The following is a 25,242-nucleotide window of genomic DNA, read 5'->3' on the forward strand; positions in this document are numbered from 1 at the left end:
TAAATATCCTAATACTCGGATTGTGCAATGTCTCATTGTAAGAAATACATATCCTCGTAACACACCAAAGACTAATAATATATTATGATAAAGCGACTACAAACAGACCCTAGTAGTAAAAGAAAAAAAACTTCATGTCCAGTCCGCCAAAATCGCAAGTGAAAACTTGAGCATATGCGAACATATGTAATTCTAACCATAAGATCCCCCATCAAGGGGAACCATCTTCATATGACACCAAGCGCCTCTTCAAAGCAGGACTTCCTGATGATGACTTTGACCTGTCTCTGCTAATCCTTTTGGGAGACTGAGAGTCCAATGAGGACTTTGACACTGATGGGCTCCGGCTTCGAGAAGGAGACCTTCGCCTATTACCTCGTGGAGAGCCGCGAGACCTAGGTGCGTCAACTGGGGAACGGCTGGGAACTGGGCTGCGATTGGGACTGTATCGACGGCTACGATAGCGAGGGCTTCGTGATACAGATGCACTCCTTGTTCTGCTTCTCCTCCCCCTATATCTATTACCATGAGATGACCAAAATATCAGTTAGTGTGTTCCTAGAGTGAAAATTCTAAACAACAAAGGGAGGAAGGAGAGGGCTCCCAAATAGCCCAAAAATTCTACATGCTGAATAGAAAAACATTAGGAGGAGGTTGACCTGGGAGGAGTTCTTCCTCTTGGTGGACTTCTGTAACGCCTCGGCGAATACCTCCTGTAACTTGAATATCTAGTAACATAATCAAGATGTTAGCGAATAGAGAGGATGGGTATTGAAATAAAGTGAACTGTACAGTTAAACATGTCACAAGTCCTGAACAAACAGACAAGTAATGAAATAGAGGCAAAAAAATGCATGAAACTTGCTCCCTATATACCTGTCTCGGTCACCTCTACCATAACGGTATGATCTAACAGGAGAACGATCTGGAGAAGGTGTTCTATATCGCCGAGCATAAGAGTAACGGTCACTGAAACCTCGCCCTCTTCTAATACGTTTGGGAGACCCATCAGGGGAAACACTTTTTGACAAACTTCTGCGATCAGGAGGAGATCTTGGCCTGCGTACAGGACTAGGGCTCCTTGAATAGCTGCGGCGATTATGCTTACTTGAAGCCCTAACTGGACTTCTACTAGCACTTCTTTTTAAAGGAAGCCTACCCGAGCTTCTGCTGATGCTTCTCCGAGATCTAATTGGGCTTCTGCTGATGCTTCTCCGAGATCTAACAGGGCTTCTGCTGATGCTTCTCCGAGATCTAACAGGGCTTCTGCTAATGCTTCTCCGAACAGTTCTAACAGGGCTTGGGCTAGCAGTTCTCCGAGAAGATCTAACAGGGCTTCTACTTATTCCTCTCCTAGCAGATCTAACTGGGCTTCTGCTAACAGACTTTCGAGATGATGTCCTAGGTGGGCTCCTGCTCTTGCTTCGTTGACGTACAGGGCTCCTGCTTGAGGTTCTTCGGGAATGAGATCTTACAGGGCTCCTGCTTGGGGTCCTTCTGGAACGCGATCTCACAGGGCTCTTGCTAATATCTCTAGTATTTCTGTCTGGGCTTCTACTGACGCTTCTAGCTGGAGTCCGCCTGCCACCATTTCTAGCAGGACTTCTGCTGAAACTCCTTCGAGAAACTTGAGGGGGGCTTCTGCTAGCACCACGACTCCTGCTCATGCTTCTCCTTGGACTAACACTTGGGCTCTTGCTGAGACTCCTCTTGGGACTAATACTCATACTCTTACTCAAGGTCCTCTTGGGACTAATGCTTCGGCTCCTGCTCATCAACTTTTAATAAAATACCGAATCTGGAAGAATCGGTAAGCATAAAGGAAAACTGAGGTGTGAGAAGAATGGAGAGTAGACCTAGATTTGCTTGGGTGATCATCTACCACATCAGGTTGTCTATCTTCACTTCTGTCAGATAAATCCGCCTGAATGCCATTGCTCCTGCGCACTCCATTCTCCTTTGGTGATTCACCCTCTTCCCTTTCGAGCATATCTGGTTTTTCTGCTGTTTTATAGGGAAGGGAAGCAGATTCTTCCTCCAAAACTATAGTAGACTGATTCTTCGCTGCAGGCATTGAAAAAAATAAATGGTACTATGAGAGCACGTAACAATATCTCAAGTGGAATAACCCAACAGCTGAGAATTGAAGACGCAACCAACACTGTTGAAGAATAGAATTCACTATAAAATAGATAGAATAGAAGACAGCAGCCTAATTCTAAGCTACGTAATTCCATGTATGCTTACAAACACATATAGTATCAACTGGTACACAGACTTGCAAAAATTAGCATTCAAGTATGTTGATCAACTCTAAATTTAGGTGATGACAGGAAGACGGTGGGGAAAAAGAGACAGAATGAAGGTCTACTCTTTTCTAAATTTTTCAAAAACCAAAAAGCTCTAAAGTTCAATTCATTAGGCAAATTCATCAACTGCACCCCAAAAGAAATTAGAATGTTCAAACATGAACTTCAAATAATAGCAAACAAAATAGCATCAAGAGATATTCAAAATGATGCATCTCTTTTAGAGAGATCAAGAAAAAATTGTAGGAATCACAACTTTATGCAGTACGCCAGTACCTGATTTCAGGGAAGGGTCTTTACGCCTTCGATCTTTATCAGGAGCATCAAGAGCGTCATCACCAGAGCTACTTTCATTTTCACTCTCCGTATCAGTATAACTTTCAGACCCTCTGACAGAAAAAGTGAAGGATAATCATTAGTTTACTAATGCATAACACTAAAGATGCAGAATTTGTTAAGTAACAAAGAAAAATTAAGGATAAAGAGATCCCAAAACCAAAAGCTGCTAAGCTGATTAGCTCATGCCTCTTGCAGTACCTATAACTCTATAAGTACTACTCATAATGCCCCAAACAGGCAAAGTTCAAGCGACACTGCTTCGACTACTTAGCAGTAAACAAAATTTAAAACATCTACCCATTATCACCGGATTACCAGAGACCATGTTTGTCATTTTTATGAAAACTTTTGCAAACTAATATTCAAACTAAGGGACATCTTAATTCATACAGCTACCTTTTTGTTCTACGCTTAGATCGCTTATCACGTCTCTTTCGCCTTTTATCACGGCGTTTGTCTCTTCTTTTTCCACGTCTATGCTTGTCTTTCTTAGAAGATCTCTTTCTCTTCTTACGCTTTTCATCGCTTGATGAACTAAGATCAGAGGAGGATGATGTATACAAGTCAGAATCACTGTCAGAGTCTGATTCTGTTTCAGAATCAGATGAGCTCTCTGACTCAGATGAATAATGTCGTCTTCTCTTCTTCTTTCTGTCTCTTGATGATTTTTTTTGCTTCCCTTTCTTCCGAGCTTCATGACTGTTAGAATCTGACAAATTATCCTTTCCCATTTTCAGTTTTTGAATTTTCTTGTTTTCTATACCTAAATAGAACATTGAAATTAGTTTCAAGATAAATATAAAGACATGAAAAAACAACTAAACCATTCTGTAGAGTCCAATGTGCAAAATGAATTAAAACTTCAGAAAGTGGGAAAAAGAAAATGAAAATGTAAAAGGAGTCCAAAATTCTTACCCTCCACAAATTCACCACAATTTATTATTTTCACCGTCACCAATGGTCTCCCTTCTTCATCACCTGCATTTTCAATTTTCTTCAGTACCTCATCACCTTGCACAAGCTTCCCAAAGACTACATGCTTCCTATCATGATAACACAGAAGAAACAAATGAGAGTGGGAATATATAACAAAACCACCGGAAGAATAAACTATAGACATTATAATATTAACGCTCCAGGTGGTTAAAAGATAAAAAACGAAATATTACCTATCAAGTTGATGATTAGCCTTAAAAGTAACAATAAAATGAGATCCTAAAGTGTCGCGATCAGCAATTGACATTGACAGAAGACCAGGACCATGATGCTTAAGCCTTGGTGTCTCATCTGAAACAGTGTTACAATTGTCAGTTGTCATCAAAGTACACTGGGGAAAGATTTGAATTTACCTTCATCAACTAGAATCCAAGGAATAATTATAATTCTCATGAGTAAACATGAGAAAAGTATCAAATTCTATCAGCATAAAATATAAAATGAGAAACTTACCCTAGCAAGCGGATGCAGTTGAGCACAAGCGACACAGATAAACACATAAGAAACTAAAGAGCACATAGCTTCCCAAATATACATCAATATACTTTATTTAGCCCAAATTTATAGCCAAATCATTGATAATATTATGTTTGAGAAAGAACAAAAAGATTTAAGAAATCTCACCAGGAAACTTCCCATCGTATATGCTCTCTCCACTGGTCCCTGTAAAATAGGAAAAGCAAAATAAGACATTGATCTTAAAGTTAAAGTAAAGAAATTTTGAATCTATTGAAACAATTGTCTCTGACCAAAACTAAAACTTGTGAATCTAACATAAATTATAGCAAAATCCTTCATTTCAGAATTTGGAATTGTTTTGTACATAATAGAATTAGAGTATGAATTTAGCAAAAGTTCACCGGTATCTGTAATTTATATATTCCACAAGTTTGTTAATAATTTAAATTTACATAACATTAATTCTACATTTAATATTTAAATCAATAATCAATGATTCACAACAAACTTGGCAATTATACATACCATCCCGTTTAATAAAGTCACCACCCTGCAAGGCAATTCAAAGCTGTTAGTCCACTATTAAGCAGAAACACGAGACGTAAAGAAATTTCAGTAGGACACTATGAAGCATAGTAAATTTTGAGGATGGACAACTTGGTAAGTACAACCTTAAAACTACATCACAAGAAAAGCAGTCGTGATCATCAGCCCTGTGTCCTACAGCATAAACAAGGGTAACAGACTAAAAGAAAGACCACTTCTAAGCCGCGTTCAACAAGAAAACTAAACATGGAACGAGCCTTCGAACTAACACAATGTAAGAAAATTCTAACATTTACATATAGCATAAACAACAAACCTGAGCCATGGAACCTTTAATGATGCTGTGGAAAAAGGAACCCTTGTAGTGCAATGGTCTTCCAGTTTTAGGGCCAATTCCCTTCTCCCCTGAAGAAAAGAAGAAGAAATAGGTATGTAAACAATCAGCAACCTGAATCCTTGAATAAATACCCACCGCCATCAATGTATCCAAATCGAATGCAAAAGAGATCGCATTCCAAAAAATCAATCAACAAAGAACTAAAAGAATAACCTCATTATTAGACTATTGAATTTATTACCTGTACAAAGTGCACGGAAATTTTCTGCAGTCTTGGGAGCAACATCAGAGAAAAGCTGCAGAAATAAAGATCGTTATTTAAAAGAGCCTAAATGTACCAACATTGGGGAAATAGAAGGAACCACAAAACAAAAAGAAAAACATCCTAATTTCTGCTTAATAGCCCAAAGAAAAAACAACACAACATCGACATATTTCCTTAATATCTTGATTTTAATTTGAAATAGTATTACCTCAAACACCATCCTTTCAAAAGGGTCACCATCAATAGACACGTCCATGAAAACCAATGGACTCTTCTTCTTCACTAATTCTTTCCCCATTGTCACAGCTCAATCAAGCCAACATAAACAGCTATAAAATATATCTGATGTGCAATTAGTCTTTTCTAACCAAACCCTTGATTTTCTACCAATAAAAACGAACGAACAAACATCAAATAGTCAGCCAGGAAGTACCAGAACTAACAGCATTTTTCATTGAATTCATCAGCGAAGCGAAGCAGTACTAAAGCAAGCAGTTAGAGTTATCATAACAGACATAGTCTATACAACAAATACATTTCCAAAACATGTACCAAGAGCTAAAAGTAACTATCCACCGTGCACTATCTACTGATAATCCTCCAACCCCTAGATATTACCAGAAATTAAAATTACTCGCAACTAAACAAATCATATGCTCATAACAGATTTAAAAAACAACCCAAAACCTAAACCCTAAAAAATGAATAAAAATCAAAATAACTAGACAAGCAGATCGAGCATTAAGCTTTTAAGGAGAACGTATTTAAGTAAGGAAACTCAAGGCATTACAAAAAAAATATTAAGGCGAAATTGAAGAAAAGACGTTAGAATTGAATGCTTACGGATCAGAGAAAGCAATGAATTAGAGAGATTTAACAGACAAAAAAGTTAAATAATTAGCAGACTATGGGAGAGAGAAGAGCGTTAGGGTTTACCGGTAAGAAACGCTGAGCCACAGAAAGTAAGTAATTAAAACAAACCTAAACAAGAGTTTTAGCTCCTTCTAGGCTAGCTTGATATTGTTAGTTAAATTCCCGATATGCACTCCCTTTCTTTAAGTAATTACTCATCTATCCCATTGCTCAGCTTGTTTTTGATGACAGTGCAGCTACATTGGCCCATCACCGACTATAAATTGTTGGGCTTTGCCTCCATTGCCAGTGAGCTTTTCAGATGGCCCAAATACTACACCTGTAAATTGATAGGGTTTTTCTTAGAAACACTTATGAAATGACAATATTCTCAAACACACGGTTTAACCAAAAATTATGAAAAAATACGGTTTTTATTTGTAAAATACAGTTTACCAATAAAGTTATAATTTAAATTTGCTAACAGTTTAATATTGGTTTAATAAACATAAATTTACTATAAATTTACCAACAATTTATTATCGGTTTATTTAAAAGAAAAACAATATGCTAAAATAAATTATTAATTTACTATCAATTTACTATCAATTTACCATCAATATTACAAAACATATAATAACTGAATTTCAACTTTGTTACTTTTCTTTTACTATAAAACAAGTTTACTATTAGTTAATTATCAATTTATATAGTTTACTAAAATATAAATTTATTATAAGTTCACAGTTAATTTTCAGTTAAAACTTTTATCAAACTCCAGATTTTGGACGTCAAACACATTCGAAGCATGAAAAATCGAAACTCATATGGACAAGTGTGTTCGTACATTCTAGTGTGCACTGCATACCGTCCTTCTTCAAAGTGTAGTGGCGAAAAGGTGAGAGTCATCACAATCGTTAAATCTATCAGTTGAAAGTAAAAAACAATAATATCTAATAAATGAGTTTTGGATAACAGAAACAAATTGTAAAAAAAAATTAAAAAAAAGATAGACAAAAATATCATAATTCAAATAGTGAAGAATCATATAACAGAGAAGATGCATGAATAAGAAAAGCAAAAACCACTGTAATTTTAAAAAAAGAAATCGTAAAAAGAAAAAAATAACCACCGTTCAACTCTCACCGTACTTTTGCAACGAACGGAGTCACACCGCAAAATTGAGAATAATTTGTTGTTTTACGTTCATGGTGTAATTTTTTCTAAATTGATGGGTGTTTTACAAAAATATATATTTTCAATAGACAGTTTGCAAAAATATGCTCAAATTTTTTATTTTTTTTTGCCAAATGTTGTAAAAAGGCCAAACTTTTTATAAAAGTTTCACAAAAGTCCTGACCTTTCAGTTTTGTCGATTTTGGCCAAAAACAGATTATTTGGTTTCAATTGAGCCAACTCTCAATTTGATTTCAACTTGCCTATGTGGCGCCTATGTGGCGCCTATGTGACATGCACATATATTGAAAGGTCAGGACTTTTGTGAAACCAAATAATCCATTTTTGGCCAAAATCGACAAAATTGAAAGGTCGGGACTTTTGTGAAACCAAATAATCAGTTTTTGGTCAAAATCGACAAAATTAAAAGATCATGACTTTTGTGAAATTTTTGTGAAAGGTTTGGACTTTTTACGACATTTGGCCTTTTTTTTTTGCAAAAGTACGCTCTTTTTTTAAAGTTACGCTTTTAGTAGATTATTATAAAATTTTGGATAGATTTTGGAAGATTGAAAAAAGAGCGTATATTTACGATTCTGAGGTTGGTATCAATTATAATGGAAGTTACTCTTATTTTTAATTTTTTTATTTAAATTTAAATATAAAATAGTAATTTCGTATCAAATAATATATTCTTTACACGACAAAGTGGTAGTTGATGAAAGTTTCCATAATTTGCAAGCATTAAGACACATACCAGCATTGACAAAGGTGCATCATATTATTTCTTGAAATAAAAAAGAAAAAGAAAAAGAAAATGAGTAAAGTGATAAGCATTTATGCAAACACTTAAGAGTCTCAATGCATCATCACGTCATATTCTTCTCAGAATATATAATTTGACTATGTCATCTGAAGTTTAGTAGTAGCATTTTTTCTTCTTGTAACCGGCAACTCAGTTTCATTGATATACCAAGAATTCTCATGCCTATCTCCATTACCCCATATAGCATAAGCTTCTTCCCCATGAACAGCTTCATCGCCAATCTCCATATCTTCATCAGACATTCTCAGTGGCACCACAAGTTGAATTAGCAGACAAATTATACTCGTAGCAATCACATTCACAAGAACCACAAAAACTATTCCCAGAAGCTGAATTCCTATCTGTCGAAATCCGTCCCGAGCTTTTCCCATTTGAAAACCATAAAACAGGCCGACATAATGTGCGTATGATCCGCCGAACAAATAACACAGTCTTGGCTCTGCAAAAAGGCCTGTCAGGATTCCGCCGAGGCTTCCTGCGATGGCGTGAGTGTGCAAAACCGCCATTGTGTCGTCAACTTTTTGAAGAAGTTCGGACTTTTTGTGCACGACCATCATGGTAAACCAAGGAATTGAACCTGAACATATTCCCATTAGAATTGCTGCCCATCCTTGCACAATCCCTGAATCAAAATTGGAAATCACATGGCTTAAGTTAAAGGGGCCATATTGATATTTAAGTTATATATCTTTCGTTAATGAAGGTACCAGCGGCAGGAGTGATGCAGACTAAACCAGTGATCATGCCTTGGACAGCACCAATAACAGAAGCTTTGCCAAAATAGAAGATATCGAGAAGAATCCAAGTAAGTAAGCTAGAAGCAGTACAGACGTGGGTGTTCATGACGGCTAATGCAGCATCAGTGCTTGCTGCATAAGGGTCTCCTCCATTGAATCCGGTCCAACCCATCCATAGCAATCCTGCCCCAAATAACATAAGGATGATATTGTTTGGAGGAAATCTTTCTCTGTCCTTGGTTAGTCGTGGACCAACCTGCAATATTTAAGTGTAGCGGCATCAAAATTCAAAAGCAGGATGTATTTGATTACCAAAGAAATTTTACATAGAGGATATATAAATAGAGATTTAAGCTATAAATATACATAGATTTTAAATTATAATATATAAATAATAAACAAATTGTCATATTTTTAAAAATATCAAATAATTGTTGAAGTAAGTTAAGTTAGTCTTAATATAACAAAGATTAAACTTATATTTTTTTCAAAATAAGCATATTAAATCAATTGTAGGTGTCAACAAAAAGTTATCAGAAACATAAACGAAATGTCCGAAATACAAAACTGAAAAAGTTTCAGAAATATATCACTAAAATATCAAAATATGAGGCTGGAAAGTTTAGGGCACTTTTAGGTTGAAGAATTTGGATAATCAAAATTCATACATTTTATTGTTTCGTATTGATAAAAATTCATCATACTTCATTTAATTTTTCTCATAAGAGATAAAAAATTGAAATCTACGATTCTTTCATACATGATGAATTGTTATAATATTTTTTATTATAATATTATTTCTATAAATCTACTGATTTTATCTTCAATCTAAATAATAGAACCTTTTTTTTTGTAAACAAATTATAAATTTTATAAATCTATGAAATTCACATTTTATATTCATAAATTTTGTAAATTCATTAATCTCTCAATTCAAAGGGTGGAAGATTTGACATAAATGGGAAGCATGAATTGAAAGAATAGTTACCCAATAAGCAGCTGTGAAGCCAGCAACTCCGGCAGATAAATGAATGACGTAGCCCCCGGAATAATCAATTAAGCCATTCTTGAATAAAAACCCATTAGGGCACCAAATACTAAACGCCACAAAAGTATACGAAAACGTAAGCCAAAGAGGCACAAACATCATCCAAGCATAAAAATTCATCCTCCCAAGCAAAGCACCCGCAATCAAAATCAAAGTAATGGCAGCAAAAACAGACTGAAAAAACACCATCGTCCCACTCGGAAACTTCCCAAAAAACGCCTGATCAAGAAGAAACTGTTGATCCAACGCAATATTAGCTTTCCCCCAAAAGGGTACTAGCTTATCACCAAAAGCCATTCTGTAACCCCAACTAACCCAACAGAAAAGCACGCATGCAAAAGCGTACAGCGCCATGAAAGCTGAGTTGACCGCCCATTTCTTTTTAACTCCGCCGCCGTATAAAAGTATGAGCCCGGGAATACTTTGCAGACCGACGAACGTTGCTGCTATTAACTGCCATGCGTTATCGGCTTTGCTCATCCATGGCGGTGTAGATTCGTCGAAAGCTAGACCGGAAGGGAGATTAAAGACGGGAGACGGAGCTGCTGCCGTAATATTCTGCAGAATATGGGACAACATAGCTTCTTGTTTTTTCAAGTGGAGTAACAAGGGGTGGATTTTAATTTATATAACGAGAAAATTAAGATTATTGTGTTGATGAATCGATTTTGACGACAAGCTGTCACTTTTTGATATTCTTCTTAATTAGGTCACATCTGATAGCTTACTGGAATGTTTTTATTATTTTCATTTACATGTATATGTAATTGTAATTGTTGGCGTGGAATCCAACTATGTATTAATGGTATTTCCAAAGATTCCATTTTAATCTTGTTTATTAACATTGTTGAAGCGGGAGCTAATTGCCAAGAGCAGTAATCAGAATCTCATGCAAAGAATCAGAGGAGAGTCTAAGTTGGGCTATAATTTAAAAATCAACGGGCCCAGGAGCATTGTTAAACTAAAGCCCCATTTGGCCCACATCAGTTTCAATGTCGTTTAGGAGCGGATCATGGTTTATGATTCGGATCCGACCCATGAAAAAGAAAGAGCAAAGAGTCGAAGAGTGATGTTTTTCTTCTGATTTTTGCACTTCAATGGAGGAGGATTTAATTGAAGACGAAAAGAAGCCATGGCGAGTTTTAGAATTCTACAGTGGCATTGGTGGCATGGTAACTTCCTCTCTCTCTCTCTCTATAGCTACTGTTAATTTAGACCATTCGAGCATGAATTAGCTTGACTCTAATTTAATTTGGTTTTATCAGAAATATTCACTAATGAAAGCCGGTGTAAACGCCACAGTAATGGAAGCTTTTGACATAAATAACATAGCTAATGATGTTTATGAGCATAATTTTGGTCACCGTCCTTATCAGGTTAGCTTCTGTTTTATTTTTTATTTTAAATGTCTGTATCTGTGGTGTGGTTGTTGCTTCATGAATGGAATTGTTAGCTTTTGATTGTTTAATTCTGTTTGAGCAATTTGAATAGGGTAATATACAGAGTCTGACTGCTGCTGACCTCGACACTTATGCCGCCCATGCCTGGCTTCTTTCACCTCCTTGTCAACCCTACACTCGACAAGGTTGTGATTCTGATCATTTTTCGTGTTTTTGTTTCTAAAGATTTTCTCATTGTGTGGTGACAAGTTCAGCTAAAATGTTGTGAGTAGGTCTTCAAAAGCACTCTGGTGATCCTCGGGCTTTTTCTTTTCTTAAGATACTTGAACTTATACCACATGCTAGGAAACCACCGCAGATGCTGTTTGTGGAAAATGTTGTTGGATTTGAGGTCTGTTTTAAACAAATTTATTGAACAAATGTTTGGAATTGAACGACTTTTTTTTTGGGGGACATTCTTTATGTTCTTTGCCTTTTGTATTGCAGATGTCCGATACACGTTTGAAAATGGTAGAGATTTTAGCCAAAGCTGATTTTGTCACGCAAGAGTTTATTTTGAGCCCATTGCAGTTTGGTGTGCCTTACTCCAGGCCGCGTTATTTTTGCTTGGTAAGTCTTTTCCTTCCTGTTTTAGTTAACGTTGGTGATTGCTGCCTCCACATAGCCGTCTTAGCATCTTATAGAATAGTAATCATAGTCCTGAAGATTGTGTAAATGCGGGATTTTAATCTCTAACTTCTATTCCTATTCATTTATTCTACAGGCCAAAAGAAAACCTCTTTCCTTTAAGCATGCAGTTTTCAATAGTCAGTTACTTTGGTCGGCAGAACCATTAGTTGCGTATTTTGATGGAGCAGTGACAGACGGACATGATCAACCTCCAGAGAATTGGGATAAATTGCTCCAGTCATGTGAACCACTTGAGAGTTTTCTCGAATTTAAGAATTCTAGCAACCAACTAAATACAGAAATTGAGTTTGGAAATTTGGAGAACACGTATGAAAGAAACATGAGCACAATGGATCAGTATTATGTCCCGTCAAACCTGATAGAGAGATGGGGAAGTGCTATGGGTATCCTTGTTATTTCTGCTTCTTTAGCATTACCATATCAAATTCATTCATTTTTAAAAGGAATCATCGTGTTTTATTTATAGATTCTTAATTTACTTCAGATATTGTCTATCCTGATTCAAAGCGATGTTGCTGTTTCACAAAGAGCTATTATAGATATGTGAAAGGCACTGGATCTCTGTTATCAACTATCGAGGTAAAATCTTTTGATGACATCTCCTCACTATAAGATGATATGTTTCTTGTAAAAATTCGTCCTTCTAAGTGACGTTAAAATTTATGTTAATTCTTGTTCAATCTATTCTCTTCCTTGACCTGATACTCTCAATATAATATGGACATGCAGCCAAAAATTAAGGGGAAAACATCTTCATTGAAGGAGCAAGGCCTAAGATATTTTACACCTAGGGAGGTATGTTGAATTTACTTATGTTTCTGCTCCTTGAGACTTGGCAAATATGATTAATTCTTTTAACTTTTTTAGGTTGCTAATTTGCATTCTTTTCCTGAGGATTTTGATTTTCCACAGCACATAAGCCTCAGACAACGGTCAGTATCATGTTCTTATATCTTTTTTTTCCTCGTGATAATAGGAAAATATAGTTGGCAACTTGGCAGTAACTGTTTATTAGAACTAAGGAGGCATGCCAATTGAAAATCTTGTTTGTGTGTACTTGCTTCTCTGGTAAATCACAATAAGCACTGACTGGATAAAATTGAAGACTTCTCAACATAAAGAAGGAAAACAATGATTAGTAATCATTGTATATAAAAGCAACATAGAAGTTCTAGCTGCATATCACAAGTTGTCTAGACCTTGTCTTTAAAGTCTGATGAGTTGAAGTGCGAAATGAGAAAAAGAAAAAAGGCCAGGAGGCATATCTGGATTCCTGACATTTTAAAACACACTTTATAGTTACCAAAAAGGAAAACGAAATCCACAAAATTGCATTATGTGTTATATTTTCATGTTTCCTCCTTTCCAGAATCCAAGTTAAATTGGGCGAAGAATGGCATTATATTTACACGTCAAAAGCTAAGAATAGTACATGGTGTTTGTTCTACTGAAACAGTTAACACTAGGTACACTGTTTATTATGGAATCATCTCCTCTGTATCTAAAGAATGTTGTTTTATTCATGCAGTTACGCATTGCTGGGAAACAGTTTAAGCATAGCAGTGGTTGCTCCGTTACTCTGTTACCTATTTTCTCAACCGTCGTGATTTCAAAATTTAAAAGCAACAGCGTACCGACTCTCTCAAGTAAATTTTATCTCAATCTTCATCGGGAGTCTTTGAGTTTCCCATCAATTTTTGGTTAGCATAGGTTTTGCTGCAAATTGTTTTAGTCTTTGCAACCTTAGCAAGCATTAGGTAATTACAGAGCGCACTATATATAAGGAAGAGACATGCTGCTAAAGAACTTTGGTTGCTAAATGTTGTACCAAATTGTATAGTCACAATTGCTTCCATAGGGAGGAGTTGTATCATATGGTTAAATGTAATGAAGTATTTCTGCTTCTCATTGTATTGAATGATAGATTTAATATTTAAATGCTAATGATGCAACTTTGTTTATTACTCCAAAAATAACTGGTTTATAAATTTAGGGGCTTGAAAATTGATCGGTTTTGGATTTTATGGTTGGTTCGCTGCACAGCCCTATGTCTATGCCCACCCCTGGTTTGTATGACAATTATTTAGCTTTATTATTTCTCTTATTATAGATCCTATTGTTCTAAAATTAATTAGAGAAATATATTTATTCATTTCAAATTTGTATGAAATAATTATTTGATTTATATATTGTTTAATTAGTTTTACAATAAAAATTATTATTTTAATAAGTATTTTTAATTTTTTTATTATAAAATATTTATAATTTAGATAAGTTAGTTATTTAATTTCTATTTATCTAATATTTATTATAAACAATATTGTTTTCTGTGTTATTAATTTATAATATTATAAAATTTATTATTTATAAATGTATAGCTATAATAAAGTTACAGTTTATAAATTTAAATTTTTATAAATTTTTAATTTATAAAATATTTATTTATTACTATAATATTATTATTTATAAGAATCCTTAATTATAAAATTATTATAACTATTAATTAAATTTAAAATTATTATTAATAAGTTAATTAATTAATGTTATTTTAATATTAATTAAATTAACATATTAGAATTTATACAAAAAATAAATAATATTAAAATATATGTGTTGGCGACTTTATGACTAGTTTAAAAGAATTGAAATCTATATTTCTGTTCTCCAAAAGAAAAAAGAGGGTTATTTGCATATTAAATACCAACATTTCAGCGATTTAATTTAATATTTTAAAACGTCGCATCATACATCTCAATCTTTTAATTTTTAGCATTGTGTAGCGTTTTCGTTTTTTAACGTCGTTTTATATAAAATGGTGTTGTTTTTATATACACCTTTTACCTTTATAGTTGATGAAAAACAACTATAAGTTATATAACGTAAAAGCGCGAAAAATTATAATTTGCAATGCCCTGTAAATATAAACGTTAGGATTTACTACGCCAGTAAAAAAAAAAACTGTACTGCTTGCTTGGGTCTAAACTCCAGACTAGAAAAGAGCCCGGTCCTTGCTGTTCTCTCTCTAATCTACTGCATTATTATTACAGACGACAGAGACTTGAGAGGGGTTTAACATTGTTAGGGTTTTTGGTCTCCATTGAAAATAATAACGATGAGAGCTTCACACATTTCTTCTCCAATTCCTCAATTCCTTCTCCGTTCTTCAATTAAATACCATAACTTCCACTCTTCCCTACCTCTATTTTCCAACGAACCCATTTCAGAATCCCCATCGTCCAACGATTCCACCCCAAATTCCGATTATTCCAGAAAAGACAGCCTAAATTCCGACTTCCCGGGTAACTCAAATTTCTCGGAATCCAAACAGGTCGAATTCACTACACCCATCTCGGAAGACTCAGTTTTGACACAAACCGATGTGATCAATACTCTTTTAAGCTACAAAGAAGACCCAAATTCTGCTTTGACTTATTTCCAGAAGTTGGAGCACACGCGTGGGTTTGTTAGGAGCCTTGATTCTTTATGCCTTCTGCTTCACATTTTGACGAGGTCATCGGAGACTCTTAGAGAAGCTCGGAATCTGCTTAATCGATTCATTTCTGGTGATTCTAGACCCTTGCCTCATGTTATTGTTTATCACTTTATTCAGACTGCAAACAAGTTCGATTTTAAATCTGATTTTCGGGTTTATAATTACTTGTTAAATAGTTATGTTAAAGCTAATAAGATTAATTATGCTATTGATTGTTTTAATAAAATGATGGAGAGTGGTATTGTTCCTTGGAATCCATTCCTTAATCTTCTTTTAACTGCATTAGTGAGGAATAACATGATTTCTAAAGCACGAAAAGTATATAAGAAGATGCTTTTGCAAGGATTTCACGGTGACTGCTTTACAGTTGCTATTATGATGAATGCTAGTTTAAAAGATTACAACGTTGAGGAGGCAAATAAGACGTTCTCAGAAGCAAATAAGAACGGCGTAGAACTTGATGCTGCAGCTTACAGCATTGCTATTCGGGCCTCTTGTAGGAAGCCTGATGTTAAGTTAGCTTGCGGGCTGTTGAAGGAGATGCGAGATAAGGGGTGGGTTCCATCTGAGGTTACGTTTAGTGGTGTTATATTGGTTTGTGTAAAGCAAGGAAATATGGTAGAAGCATTGAAGCTTAAGGACGAGATGGTGAGCTGTGGGAAGCAAATGAATGTGGTGGTGGCAACAAGTTTGGTGAAGGGTTATTGTGTGCAAGGCGACTTAGTTAGTGCTTTAGAGTTTTTTGATAAAATGAATGAGAATGGGCCTAGTCCAAACAATGTTACTTATGCAGTTATGATTGAATGGTGTTGTCGGAATGGGAATATGACTAAAGCATATGAGCTTTTCACCCAAATGAAAAACAATAATATCCGTCCTTCTGTCTTCAATTTGAATTCCTTGATACGGGGATTCCTGAAAGCGCAATCATGTATGGAGGCATCCAAATTGTTTGATGAGGCAGTTGCGTGCAACATTGCCAACATCTTCACTTATAATTCTTTCTTATCATGGCTCTGTAAGGAGGGTAACACGAGTGAAGCGACCATTTTATGGGAAAAAATGTTGGACAAAGAAGTGACACCTACTAGGGTATCTTACAACAACATGATACTTGGCCACTGTAAACAGGGTAACTTGGAGATGGCATCTAGTATGTTCTCAGAGATGGTTGATAGAGGTTTAAAACCTAATGTGGTCACATATTCTATATTGATGAATGGATATTTTAAAAAGGGTGAGACTGAATATGCCTTTGACGTGTTTGATAAAATGGTGGATGAAAATATTGTCCCGTCAGATTTCACTTACAACACCATAATTGATGCTTTGTGTAAAGTTGGCCGTACTTCTGAGGCACAGGACATGCTAAAGAAGTTTGCAGAGAAGGGTTTCATTCCCATGTGTTTAACATACAACAGCATAATAGATGGATTTATAAGGGAAGGCTCGGTTACTTCTGCATCAACTACTTACAGAGAGATGTATGAAAATGGAGTTTCTCCAAATGTTATCACGTACACTACCTTGATTAATGGGTTTTTCAAAAATAATAGTTCTGATCTGGCGTTGAAGATGTGGAGTGAGATGGGAAAAAAGGGTCTTAAACTGGATATTGCTGCATATTGTACTATGATCGATGGATTTTGCAAAAATGGAGACTTGGGAACTGCAAGTCGTCTTTTTTCTGAACTCCTTGATGCTGGGCTATCTCCAAATTCAGTAGTTTACAATAGCCTGATTAGTGGGTACAGGAATGTTAACAACATGGAAGCAGCACTCAACTTGCACAAGAGAATGTTAAGCGAGGGAATTCCATGCGACTTGCGAACTTATACCACGCTCATAGATGGATTACTAAAAGAGGGCAGCTTAGTCCTTGCATCGGATCTTTATTCAGAGATGCTTTCTAAGGGAATCATTCCGGATATAGTAACATATACTGTTTTGGTAAATGGTTTTTGTAGTAAAGGACAGCTAGAAAAAGCGCAGAAAATTTTGGAAGAGATGGACAGGAAGAGTATGACACCTAATGTTCTTATTTATAATGCATTGATTGCTGGGCATTTCAAAGCTGGAAACCTGCAAGAGGCCTTTAGACTGCATAATGTGATGCTGGATAAAGGTCTTGTTCCAGATGACACTACTTATGATATTCTTGTAAATGGAAAACTCAAAGACGGCACTTCTCTTTCTGGAGTTTCATTTGTTTAACTGGCAAGTTGAGCTTCTTTCCAGAAGCTCTACTGTAGGCTTTTCCTTCAAGAAACAGAATACTTCATGAACTGCGATATTTTTCACTTCACAAATCTTCATGTCACTCTCTCTGAAGGTCAATTGCAAACTTGAAATCACCAATTATGTTATTTTGCAGTTAATCTTTTAAGTTTTAAACATGTCTAGATGTAAATGTTGACATCTCATTTCCTTTATGTGGTAGGATGAGCGCCTCTCCAATTCAATTTGAGCTGAATGAAGAATTGCAGGGACTCTAATGCACATTTATGCTCTTTCTGTAAGTGTCAATTCATTTCCATTGCTAGATATTCAGCCTTCATATATTCTTATGTCTATTCCAGTGCATCAATTATCTGTTATGCTCCTTCTAGAGCCCAACTAGTGGAGTATAGCTGAGAAACATAACCTGTTTGTATTTGATCAAGTGAGGTGCTAGTAAAACTAGGAAAAACTAATAATGGTGAAAGTGTGTGCATAGAGACCTATTATGTTACACGGAAATGGAAATGCTTAAGAATGAAAAATGGTGAAACGATATTTTTACCAACATAGGTTATAAATATAAAGTTTTAATGTTTCAAAAGTGTTTCGGAGGAACGGAAATAGATGCTGAAATTCGGTGAGCTTCCGTTTAATATAAATAGAGGCTATTGATGTAGACCTTTAGTCCCTAGGAACCAGCTAAAGCTTTTGTAATTTAACTTTGTAATTCCCTTTCTTTAATCTGTATCCAGTCTTGGAGCGTGCTTTCGTTGAGGATGATGCAGACACTTTTTGATTATGCAACTGAGAATTCTAGGTAAATGTCATCCTCTCGTTTTTTTGTGTTCCATTGTCATCAAGGTGAAGGGTTTCATGTTTGGAAGTGGTTTCTCCAGGTTGTCCTACAGGCCGCGGTGGATGAAAGTTGGTTCTGCATGAAGATAATATTGATTTGATTGTAATTTGTACCTGGTTTAGAATTATAACAACTTGGTTGTACCCGTCAAGATCATAAAAAATAATTCAACTTTTCTTATAGGAAACTCTGTAGTAATACTGGTTAGTTTAGTTATGAAGGAAATGACAGCAAGAATGAATCAAAACTCCTGGATTTGGAATCTGTTATGTAACAGTAACATTAAAGCTGTTCTTTCTTGAATTTACCGATGGGCAGATGTTTTAGCCATTTCGGCTTTGGCTTTGCTGGAGCAGTGTCCCCACAATTTATAATGGCAAATACGGCTGTAATCCAGTCGGAAGCACCGTTAATTCGAGTCCGACTGGATTCTAAAATTCTAAGATTGAAATTCAATTCGAATTCAGTTTTATTTATCAAGTTCGGACTCGATAAAATATTTAAAAATTAAATTCGGCTTAGTTTGTTTATATGTATAAATATTTTAGAAAATAAGTTGTAGTAAAAAAAATAAAATATTTATTGCAAATAAATATATATTATGAAAGATAAATCAATTAAAATTTGATTAGACTCTCAAATTTATGGAGTCCAATACTCAGACCGAGTTTGAATTTGAGATTAATTTTGAATAGCTTACAGTGAAATTCGAATCAGCTACACCATTACTGGCAAATCTCATCTCCATCACTATTACCAAACTAACTGTAATTAAAAGAAAAGTTAAAAGATTAAATATTTTAAATCCAATTTTCTGGCTAATGATCAAAATTAAACTTATAGTTTAATAGATTAAAAAAATATTAAAGGTCTAACAAAATTTAGGTGGAAAATAGATGGGGCGCATTGCACACTCCTCCTCTTTCTTCTGGTTGGTATTAAACTTAAATTCCACGTTATAATATGTAAATAAAATTCCAAAATACTAATAATATTGTTTTTATTTTTATTTTTATTTTTAGCTTTTGCTAAAAGCCATAATTTCCCAGAGAAATAAAAATACATTCAATTCTTTGATTGAACTCTGAAATATTTGTGAAAGAGAGGTATGTTTCCAAACACATTGTATTTTTTCTTTATAACTTCTTCTGTTTGTAAAAAGTTCAATTTAATTTCTTCTTTGTTCCAATGGTCTATTATTTACTTGTTACTTGTTTAACTCTTAGCATCTATAGATTAAAATTTATTTATTGATTTTTCTGTAATAACCATACTTATTTCATTCTAATCACAACTTGGTCTTGGACTTTTATGTGAGTTTATTAACTTCCGTGATTATAAGTATTTTTAAATTGATTTATTTGTAATTCTGTGATTATTATGATAGCATATGTAAATTGCAACCTGAGATTCAGAAAAGGATGTACGGCTGGGCCCTTTGCTGAATTTGTTTAGGCAATGGCTTATTGTAGTGTTGGGTGGGATAAAAATTGGTTCTTTTGGTGATCTCATGCTGATTTTTGTTGATAAATAGTTTTAGTTTTGAAGATTTTAATCAAAATGGTGTTTTGTTAATCGTCTTAACTTCAAATCCGCAAAGTTGACATTAGGGTATGATTGGAAAGTTTATAATAATTGATCTTCTTTATCTTTACTATTTTAAGTTATGTAGATGTCTTGCTTCTATGGTTTGTGTAATAATCTTGTTTCTGTAGTTATGATCATCTTCTCAGTTGTGTGCTTTTTGAGATTATTCTTTAATAGTCATCTGTTGGCTATTTTTTTCAGGGTTGTGCCTGATGAGAATACATGAAGTCTAATAAACATTCAGCTGTGAGTTATTATCGGAAAATTAGCCCCATGATTCGCGCTGAAGGAGATGAAAAAGTTCGAGCAGGAGAAAATTGTTTTGCTGTCGATGGAAGCACTGATTTCCGAGATTCTGGTACTGTGAATGCTCGAACATTGAAGAGAGCGTCTCCATTTAAGTCTTCTGATGTTGAAGCATGTAATGGGAAGGCCGTGAGAAGGAGAATAATGGAGAAAAATGATGAGAGCCAAGTAGTAATATCGGGGTGCTCATCCACATTGTGGAGAAAGGTAAATGCCACGGAAGAATGTCGCGGTAAATTATGCATGCAAACTTCTTCTAGGGAAGCATCGGCCTATTGTGTTAAGGCTTTCCATGCAAGAAGGTTGCAGTTGAATGATTCCGACATTGACGAATGTTCTGTCGGTAGCTGCAGTGTTGTTAGTAGCAGTCGAAGTAAACTATGTAGCCGTTATGCGGAGACTCTAAGTAGCGAAGCTAAATCCTTTTATGGACGTGGAGACGAGGAAGAAAAATGTATGATCTCCTTAGGGGAGAATGTAGCAGCAAGAATTCATAGATTAGAGTTGCATGCTTATCGTTGCACTCTTGAGGCATTGTATGCTTGTGGACCCTTAAATTGGGAACAAGAAGCAATGTTAACAAATCTCCGGATCTCACTTAATATTTCAAATGATGAACATTTGATGGAACTACGGAACTTGATATCATCTGGAGTAAGCATTTACTGTAGGTAGCTGTTAATCAAGATCTCTGCTCCCTTGTGCAATTTTCTTCCGGGGTATTTTAATACATCATGGCCTCGTATCGTGTAAGTAGCAGGATGAAATGCAACCTCTTGGAGCTATATTACAATTGTTTGAACTGCGTTACTGATTTAGGCAATAAAGATTTTGTATTTGAAAGCTATGTAAGGATTGTTGAGTAAATATTCCCATTTTGTTTATAGTGTTCAACATTCATGCTCCCTGCAATGCTCCTCTCCTTCTCACCTTGCTTTTGATTTTGCTTCTCTGTAAGGTTCTTGTGCCATCGAGCTGTGCAAGAATTATTTGGCAGCTAGCAGGGCTCTGGTGTATGAGGTATCTTCTATGCTTGCTTGCTTGTTTATTAGGGTAAGTTGACTGGTGGATTGACTTTTATTATTGAAATCATGCCATTTTATGGTTTTTGTCGGAATGGAGGACGGTTATAAAGCTCATAGAACTAGTTGGTCTGACTTCTATTAGCTTAACAGACTTTTCCATAGCCACGGTTTTCATTGCTTCCGGTGGTATAAAGTTGGTCTGCTTACAACTCGTAACAGTTGTTTCAACTGCTAATGCTGCTGTGCGTTTCTCGCCACCGGATGTACGAAAGCTGACGGAAGTAAATCCTGAACTTCGAAATGGGAGTTGTTACTTATTTTGATGTGTAAGGTCATTTCTATGTCTTTATGCTCCTGGTTACTGTTGTATGATTTATCATTAGACGTGGCAACTGGATCGGATTGGGCGGGTTCATTTGGGTTCGGGTCACTGGTCATTCATTTAACTAGTCATTTGGCTCCTATTTTCTTTTGGATTAACTTAGTTTATGAGCAGATTTGAATGGATGTTTTTGGGGCGGGATCAGTCAAGTTTTGCCCCCCTCGATTTAGGGCCATAGTTTTGTCGAAGTTACTTTACTAATTACATCATGCATTACAAATGTGATATTATTAAGACTCTGTAATTCAATTAGTAGGACGGTTGCTGGTATTTGTGTAGTGGTAACAAAATTGTCATCAGGAATGGAACATCTGATGATTATTTTCAACTGTTGCAGTCAAGAATTTAATCTGAATATACGCATGACGATTGACGGAATACCAAAACCAAAAGGACGCTTCTGGTTATTTTGAGTTCTGACAATAAGCAGAACTTTGTTTATGGAAGTCTAATCAAGTATTATCCCTAAGCAATTGCTATTACTTGTATCACAATATTCTGTCTTCTCTGTTCCTTTTTTCCCAAGCCAATGTCCTAGTATACTTCAGAGTAGCAATGTTTTATCTTTGATGCCCATTATTGATATAATTCATGTTCTACTTATCCATGGATATTCTATGTGTAGAACATTCAAATGAATTTTATAAAAAACTAAAGAATCACTGAAGCAATCCAACACGGGCAAACCACAATCCTGGCAATCATCCGAAATATAGAAGATATGGATTACTACAATAACATCCTAAAGATTTTGAGTAACATGAAAACTCTTGATAAGGAAGAATAAACACAGCAAAAAGAAAACCCGCACAAAATGATCAAATATAAATCTCAGAGACAAATGGGCAACAGTATAACCCAGAAACAATTCAGTCTATACTTTTACATGTCCAAGGACACAAAATCACATCCTCAAAACCCATAGAAATAATTCTTCTTCCTTCCACCAATCTCATTGTCAGACCTCTGCTTTTTTCACTCAAAAGCATCATCATCATCATCTGGAAGAGGTTGAGCGGCTGCTTGAGCAAGCTCAGCTTCGTGCCTGTACAAGTAACCATCAATGTTATTACCAGTGACGGTGCACAACTCATCTTTGCTCACTCACAAATACATGGACAAAAAACCAAATCTGGAATTTGCAATTTGAGCTTCCAAGGAATGGTACATCCATAAGAAAGAAACTAGATACACATACAAGTGACATTCACTTAAAGACATGTGATAAAAAATACTTACAGTTGCTGTGCGGCCAAGTCGATTTGAACTTCTGGGGGTGCAAGGGCTGGGGACTCGACAAAATGCAGATTAGGATCGCTACAATAAAATAAATACAAACATTGTCAACCATATTCATCAGGTACAATTAAGATTGAAAAGGAAAACCAGTAATAAAAGATACCTACCCAGCAAGTTTTCTTGCTAGATACAGAAAAGGCTTCTCAAAATTGTAGTTGCTCTTGGCTGAAATCTCATAGTATTGCAAATTCTTCTTGCGATGGAAGGTAACCTGTTTTGCCTTCACTTGCCTGTTTTTCACATCAACCTTGTTTCCGCAAAGTACGATAGGAATATTTTCACAGACTCTGAAACAATGCAACAATGAAACTAATGAATCACAATACTACTTATAATAATTTATATACTTAAGAAAACAACAGTGACATACCGACAGAGATCCCTATGCCATGTAGGAACATTCTTATAAGTCAACCGAGCAGTAACATCAAACATGATAATAGCACATTGCCCATGAATACTGCAAGATAGATGAATTTTGTCAAGTCATTTTAAGAAGCTAACAAAAAAAGGCAAACCAATAAATTCAAAGATGAAGGGATTGAAAACAAGATTGAAAGCTTTAGCAATAATAACTAATGAGGAAATAATCAGATGCAAATGGGTAAATGAAGCCCCGCAAGAGGGTATGTGAACACCCATGCAGTATTAATCAAACTGTGTAAAATTGAAGTGTGGATTTACGCCCAATTTCTAATATGAAAAGGTTAGGGATCCCATGTATAAAATGTAACATAACAACTCAAGATATGAGAATCTTTTTCAACTGTAATAGAACATAAACCAGGATACTAGATTAATAAGTAACATAAACAAAATTAAGCAAATAAGATACTCCAATTGAATAACTCACTAGTATCCATCTCTAAGCCCACCAAACTTCTCTTGTCCAGCAGTGTCCCAGCAGTAGAATCTGATTTTGCCACAGTTAGTGAAAAAATCCAAAGGATGAACTTCCACACCAATAGTTGCTGCAACCAAAACACAGACAGCATCAGTTCAAAAATGCACCAACAAACACAAAATGTCCGGATGAAATAAAAATTCAAGAGGCAGTTCTTACGCTCATATTTCTTCTCAAACTCGCCAGTAAGATGCCTTTTCACGAAGGTAGTTTTTCCTACAAAAAAATAAGTCAGATATAAATCCTACCAAAAACATATAAACAATCTTAAAACGTCAAAAAATTATAAATAAAATTCCTCAGATTCAAAAACATCATAATCATCACTAAAAACAATTATAACAAAAAAATAAAAGAAAATCACCTGTACCACCATCACCAACAATAACGAGTTTGAAACTCGGATAATCAACTGTCTGCTGATTTGGTAGCGCCTATAATTGAAAACAACCACCACGAAATCGACTTAATCAAATAAACGAATACTAAAAAAAAAACCCTAATCTAACCATAACAATAGTAATAAATGAATTTCCTCCAAACATCAGCACATAACTGGATCGAAGAAAAAATCAGCTAAAAACCCTAGTTTAAATCTATAAATTGCGATCAAGAAAACCAAATAAAAGTGCGATCGCACCGAGAAGCCACCAAAGGAGAGAAAATTACCATTTTTGTGGCGATTTCAGAGAATTTAAAATGCGGATTTGAATGAATTTTACGCAAGGAGCAAAGTGAGAGAGACTTGAACCTTGTAAATGAGGGTTTATAAAGAGGAGGTTTAACCAGACCCTAATTTTTTTCAATTTTAAATCTGGTGTGATGCGGAACACGGACTTTATTGTAACTAATTGTTTTTTATTGGTGATTGGATGGATTGAACGGTACTGATTTGTTTGAAAGTTTGTTGCGGTGCAGGGGATCGATTTTGATGTTATTCAAACTTCTCAAGTGGCTTAGACCTGACGCAGCTGTTTCGACCGTTGGATTAGAAAGCTATTCCAAGCGGAATCAATCTCACCCACGTGCGGTTCGCGTTAGTTCAACGACATTCCAGATTTATTAAATTTTAGTTACGTTTTTGAATTTTAAATGGACTGGGCCTATTTGTAAAAGCGTATTGGGCTGTTAACAGGCTCTTTCAATGGATCCAAATAATGTTCATGGGTTTTGGATTATCAAAGCATAGA

General features: G+C 35.3%; 6 protein-coding genes across 13 annotated transcripts; 3 read left to right on the plus strand and 3 right to left on the minus strand.

The window, feature by feature from the left end:
• On the minus strand, nt 1–6,296 carry LOC126679932 (peptidyl-prolyl cis-trans isomerase CYP95). Of its 6 annotated transcripts, none has more exons than XM_050374979.2 (14): nt 6,188–6,296; nt 5,460–5,634; nt 5,228–5,282; nt 4,966–5,054; nt 4,629–4,653; nt 4,269–4,307; nt 3,818–3,935; nt 3,564–3,691; nt 3,045–3,405; nt 2,586–2,698; nt 1,857–2,064; nt 877–1,767; nt 660–728; nt 1–518 (listed from the first exon to the last, which is right to left on the minus strand). In XM_050374979.2, the coding sequence occupies exons 2-14, from the start codon at nt 5,547–5,549 to the stop codon at nt 212–214; spliced, it is 2,493 nt and encodes an 830-aa protein (XP_050230936.1). In that variant the 5' UTR covers nt 5,550–5,634; nt 6,188–6,296; the 3' UTR covers nt 1–211. The 6 variants fall into 6 exon arrangements, with proteins under 6 accessions (XP_050230936.1, XP_050230941.1, XP_050230915.1 ...); XM_050374984.2 differs by having other exon boundaries at nt 1–512; nt 3,045–3,411; XM_050374958.2 differs by having other exon boundaries at nt 3,045–3,411.
• Nucleotides 6,297–8,041: 1,745 nt separating this feature from the next.
• On the minus strand, nt 8,042–10,494 carry LOC126679977 (ammonium transporter 2 member 5-like). Its single transcript, XM_050375006.2, has 3 exons — nt 9,831–10,494; nt 8,813–9,098; nt 8,042–8,727 (listed from the first exon to the last, which is right to left on the minus strand). The coding sequence occupies exons 1-3, from the start codon at nt 10,467–10,469 to the stop codon at nt 8,183–8,185; spliced, it is 1,470 nt and encodes a 489-aa protein (XP_050230963.1). The 5' UTR covers nt 10,470–10,494; the 3' UTR covers nt 8,042–8,182.
• Nucleotides 10,495–10,924: 430 nt separating this feature from the next.
• LOC126679987 (tRNA (cytosine(38)-C(5))-methyltransferase 2) lies at nt 10,925–13,941 on the plus strand. Its single transcript, XM_050375017.2, has 10 exons — nt 10,925–11,062; nt 11,156–11,266; nt 11,382–11,475; nt 11,563–11,681; nt 11,777–11,899; nt 12,054–12,363; nt 12,465–12,559; nt 12,710–12,775; nt 12,848–12,912; nt 13,509–13,941. Exons 1-10 carry the CDS (start codon nt 10,988–10,990, stop codon nt 13,585–13,587), a joined length of 1,137 nt encoding a protein of 378 aa, XP_050230974.1. The 5' UTR covers nt 10,925–10,987; the 3' UTR covers nt 13,588–13,941.
• Nucleotides 13,942–14,982: 1,041 nt separating this feature from the next.
• On the plus strand, nt 14,983–18,879 carry LOC126679920 (pentatricopeptide repeat-containing protein At3g54980, mitochondrial-like). The gene is made up of 4 exons (XM_050374948.2): nt 14,983–17,805; nt 17,914–17,988; nt 18,446–18,510; nt 18,590–18,879. The coding sequence occupies exon 1, from the start codon at nt 15,093–15,095 to the stop codon at nt 17,685–17,687; it is 2,595 nt and encodes an 864-aa protein (XP_050230905.1). The 5' UTR covers nt 14,983–15,092; the 3' UTR covers nt 17,688–17,805; nt 17,914–17,988; nt 18,446–18,510; nt 18,590–18,879.
• Nucleotides 18,880–19,535: 656 nt separating this feature from the next.
• LOC126680006 (uncharacterized) lies at nt 19,536–21,354 on the plus strand. Of its 3 annotated transcripts, none has more exons than XM_050375037.2 (2): nt 19,536–19,655; nt 20,338–21,354. In XM_050375037.2, exon 2 carries the CDS (start codon nt 20,359–20,361, stop codon nt 21,115–21,117), a length of 759 nt encoding a protein of 252 aa, XP_050230994.1. In that variant the 5' UTR covers nt 19,536–19,655; nt 20,338–20,358; the 3' UTR covers nt 21,118–21,354. The 3 variants fall into 3 exon arrangements, with proteins under 3 accessions (XP_050230994.1, XP_055960261.1, XP_055960262.1); XM_056104286.1 differs by lacking the exon at nt 19,536–19,655 and adding an exon at nt 19,725–19,862; XM_056104287.1 differs by lacking the exon at nt 19,536–19,655 and adding an exon at nt 19,869–20,160.
• Nucleotides 21,355–22,550: 1,196 nt separating this feature from the next.
• Nucleotides 22,551–24,869, minus strand: LOC126680023 (GTP-binding nuclear protein Ran1A). The gene is made up of 8 exons (XM_050375055.2): nt 24,722–24,869; nt 24,417–24,486; nt 24,212–24,268; nt 24,002–24,119; nt 23,519–23,608; nt 23,256–23,435; nt 23,089–23,166; nt 22,551–22,894 (listed from the first exon to the last, which is right to left on the minus strand). The coding sequence occupies exons 1-8, from the start codon at nt 24,722–24,724 to the stop codon at nt 22,825–22,827; spliced, it is 666 nt and encodes a 221-aa protein (XP_050231012.1). The 5' UTR covers nt 24,725–24,869; the 3' UTR covers nt 22,551–22,824.
• Nucleotides 24,870–25,242: the final 373 nt, after the last annotated feature.

This window comes from Mercurialis annua, linkage group LG1-X, assembly GCF_937616625.2.
Source record: "Mercurialis annua linkage group LG1-X, ddMerAnnu1.2, whole genome shotgun sequence".
Taxonomy (NCBI): domain Eukaryota; kingdom Viridiplantae; phylum Streptophyta; class Magnoliopsida; order Malpighiales; family Euphorbiaceae; genus Mercurialis; species Mercurialis annua.